Raw genomic sequence first — 2,821 nt, 5'->3', positions numbered from 1 at the left:
TTATATAAAACACAAATAAATTTTATTATTTGAAAGAAATCTTATAAGAATCATTAACAACTTCAATTTCTCTATTTTGTCTATTTCTTATAGGAGATGTTCTTCTAATCGTTGGAAACGAATCATTTGAAATCTTTCTCCTTTCGTTATTATCACTTGATTTGTTTTCAACGAGAATCGGCTTTTCATCTTCATGTTCATTCAACCACATATCTTCTGTAACTTTCTGGCGTTTAAACAAAGGAGATGTATTGTCATCAAGTGGAGGAGCAACAGATCTCTTTCTCGGAACATATAATGGTCTGTTGTCAGAATTTGACACTTTTGTTTGCGGTTTTGACATTTCAATTGTATCTTCTATTTTTCTATTTGTTTTATGTTTCCTATTAGCGTCTGTATTTTCATAGGAATATTCGAAACCTTTAATCATTTTCTCAGGGAAAACAATTTCGGAAATATCTTTCTTTGGTTTATTTTCTGTTTTATTATGATGTTTTCTATGATGATGTTTTCTTTCTATTTCAGGGTCTGGCACTGGTAAAGGAGGTGCCTTTATCACCTTTGATTTCTTTGATTCTGATGATTTATCTTTTGGTGATTTTACATTGTCTGAAGAAGAGTTTAGAATGATTGGAGATGGTTCATCAACAGCTCTCAATGCTTTGTTTAATCTGTCTACAAAATCAGAAGATGGAATGGTATCTACTGATTTAACATCTGATAAATCGGATTTCTTTGAATCAGAAATTCTTTTTTCTTTCTTGGATTTTGTCCTTTTTGAATTTTGACTGTTAGAAATTTTGGTGTCACGTTTTGTGTCACTTTTTGTAATATCTTGAATGATTTCTTCTTTATTTTGATGTATTTTATTGTCTTCATCAACATTATTAATTGATTTATCAGCATGAATTGTTTCTTTCTTAATGTTTTGCATGTTTGTGTCATTTTCTGGTTGAAATTCAGTTGTTTGAACTGATTCAGAAACTAAATTTGATTTTTCATGAGATTTGGGTGTCTCTTCCTTTTTGGTTGTGTTTTCTTCATCAGAAGAACTACTTTTTCCTGGTTCTATCACTGGATCTTCTTCTTCATCAAAATTATTATCTTTATTTGTCGGATTTGACTCAATTTTATCATGTTCTGGTTCATTAATATGATAATTATCTGGTTTATGCTTAGAATTTTGAGAATTATTTTCATTTTTTTCAAAATTCTCTGATTTATCATTAACTCTACTATTTTTATCTTCTTTGATATCAGATCTGTTATTATTATCTACAGATTGGTCAATTTTTTGAGCTTTATGATGAGATTTTTTATTTGTTGGAGATTCATGATTTTGGAATTGGGTATCTTCATTTTGTGGCTTGTCATTAGTTTCTAAAGTGCTTGTTTTAGATTTTTTGTTTGATATTTTTCTGAAATTATAAAAATCTTGTTCATCTTCTTCTATATCTGTTTCAATGCTTTCATCATCTTCTATTTTATCATTATAACTTGTGGTTCGCTTTGAATTATCATAATTTTTTGGATTTTGATTTGGTATTTTTATTTTTTTGACCAAATTGAAGTCATCATCACTGTTTACACTCATAGCAATAGAACTCGATTGCATCATAATGGAATTTCCATCGTAAGTTATAGATTTCGCTTCAGTTAAGAAACATTGAAGCTTTGGCTTTGTTGTAGGCTTTGATTTGGTATCGAATGAACATATTGGAGAGATTTTTCTCGAATATTTCGGTTTAAATGGAATTTCAACAGAAAATGAATTCGAAATTTCCAAAACCAATTGAATTTCATCCAATTTCTGTTGGTCTTCTATCTTAAGATTGATAAATGTCTTTGGTTTCAGTTTCTCTTTTTGATCTAGATTAAAATTAATTTCATCAATGTTTTCTATCATTGTTGGATGCATGTGAAAACTGTTTGAAGCAAATGATGCTGTATCAATGAGATTCTGTGGCTGTTTTTGTTGATTTTGAAAGGAATTCTTCGAATTCATTGATGGTTTTGCAATTTCAATATAAGATTCATAACTGTAATCTGAATCAGAAAGATCGATATCGATTTCTTTGAAATTATTCGTAAAATTGTCTTGTTTGAAAGATTCTGATTCCGAAGTTGAAGAATCTTGAGTTTTATCGATGAATGATGGTATTTCATTGTAATCAAATTGGTTATCTGAACTTTCTTTTGAATTATCCTGTTCAATTTGATTTGTCAAAATTTTTGTTGGGAAATCATCTTCAAATTGCGATGAATATGATTCCGATGAACTATAATATTCATTTTTAGTAGTATTTTCGACTAATTTAAGTATTTCGTCTAAGGAACCCGATTGATTTGAATTTTGATTCATTAAATAAGGTGTATTAATAGCAGTTAAGATCCACCCAGATGTTAAAAGCTTTTTAACTCGCGGTGAAAGCCTTTCTGCTATCTGATGTTCTTGTTCTGTAACTTTTTCTTGATTTATCTCTTCAATCCAAGAACCAAGTGTTATAATCGACATGATTCTTGAACCTTCATATGCAGCTATTGGTGTATTTTTGAAATTAAGCATTTTCAAAGATGGTTGGCATTGTGCAAACTCAAATGACTTAATATTTGTACTTTGGAGATCTAGATCTTCAAGTAGAGGTAGTACTGGGAGAGTTTTAAATGATGAAATAGGATTGAATGAAAAATCTAATGAATCATAGGTAGAAATTTGTTCAACTGGAGGAAATTCTTGTAGATTCAGCTGACTAAAAGAACCATGTGAATATGCAGGGCTCAATTCATCTAAATCTCCTCCAATCATCTATATAAAAAAGTT

The 2,821-nt window shown here is 29.5% G+C and overlaps 1 protein-coding gene across 1 annotated transcript; it reads right to left on the bottom strand.

Moving 5' to 3' along the window:
• On the bottom strand, nucleotides 1-2,821 carry TVAGG3_0839230 (ribonuclease inhibitor domain-containing protein; the record flags this gene model as incomplete). Its single annotated transcript, XM_001327334.1, has 1 exon — nucleotides 26-2,806. The coding sequence occupies one exon, from the start codon at nucleotides 2,804-2,806 to the stop codon at nucleotides 26-28; it is 2,781 nt and encodes a 926-aa protein (XP_001327369.1).

The sequence above is a fragment of the Trichomonas vaginalis genome, chromosome VI (assembly GCF_026262505.1).
Source record: "Trichomonas vaginalis G3 chromosome VI, whole genome shotgun sequence".
In the NCBI taxonomy this organism is placed as follows: domain Eukaryota; phylum Parabasalia; order Trichomonadida; family Trichomonadidae; genus Trichomonas; species Trichomonas vaginalis.
The sequence above is the reverse complement of the archived record's forward strand: the minus strand, read 5'-3'. Positions and strand labels throughout refer to the sequence as shown.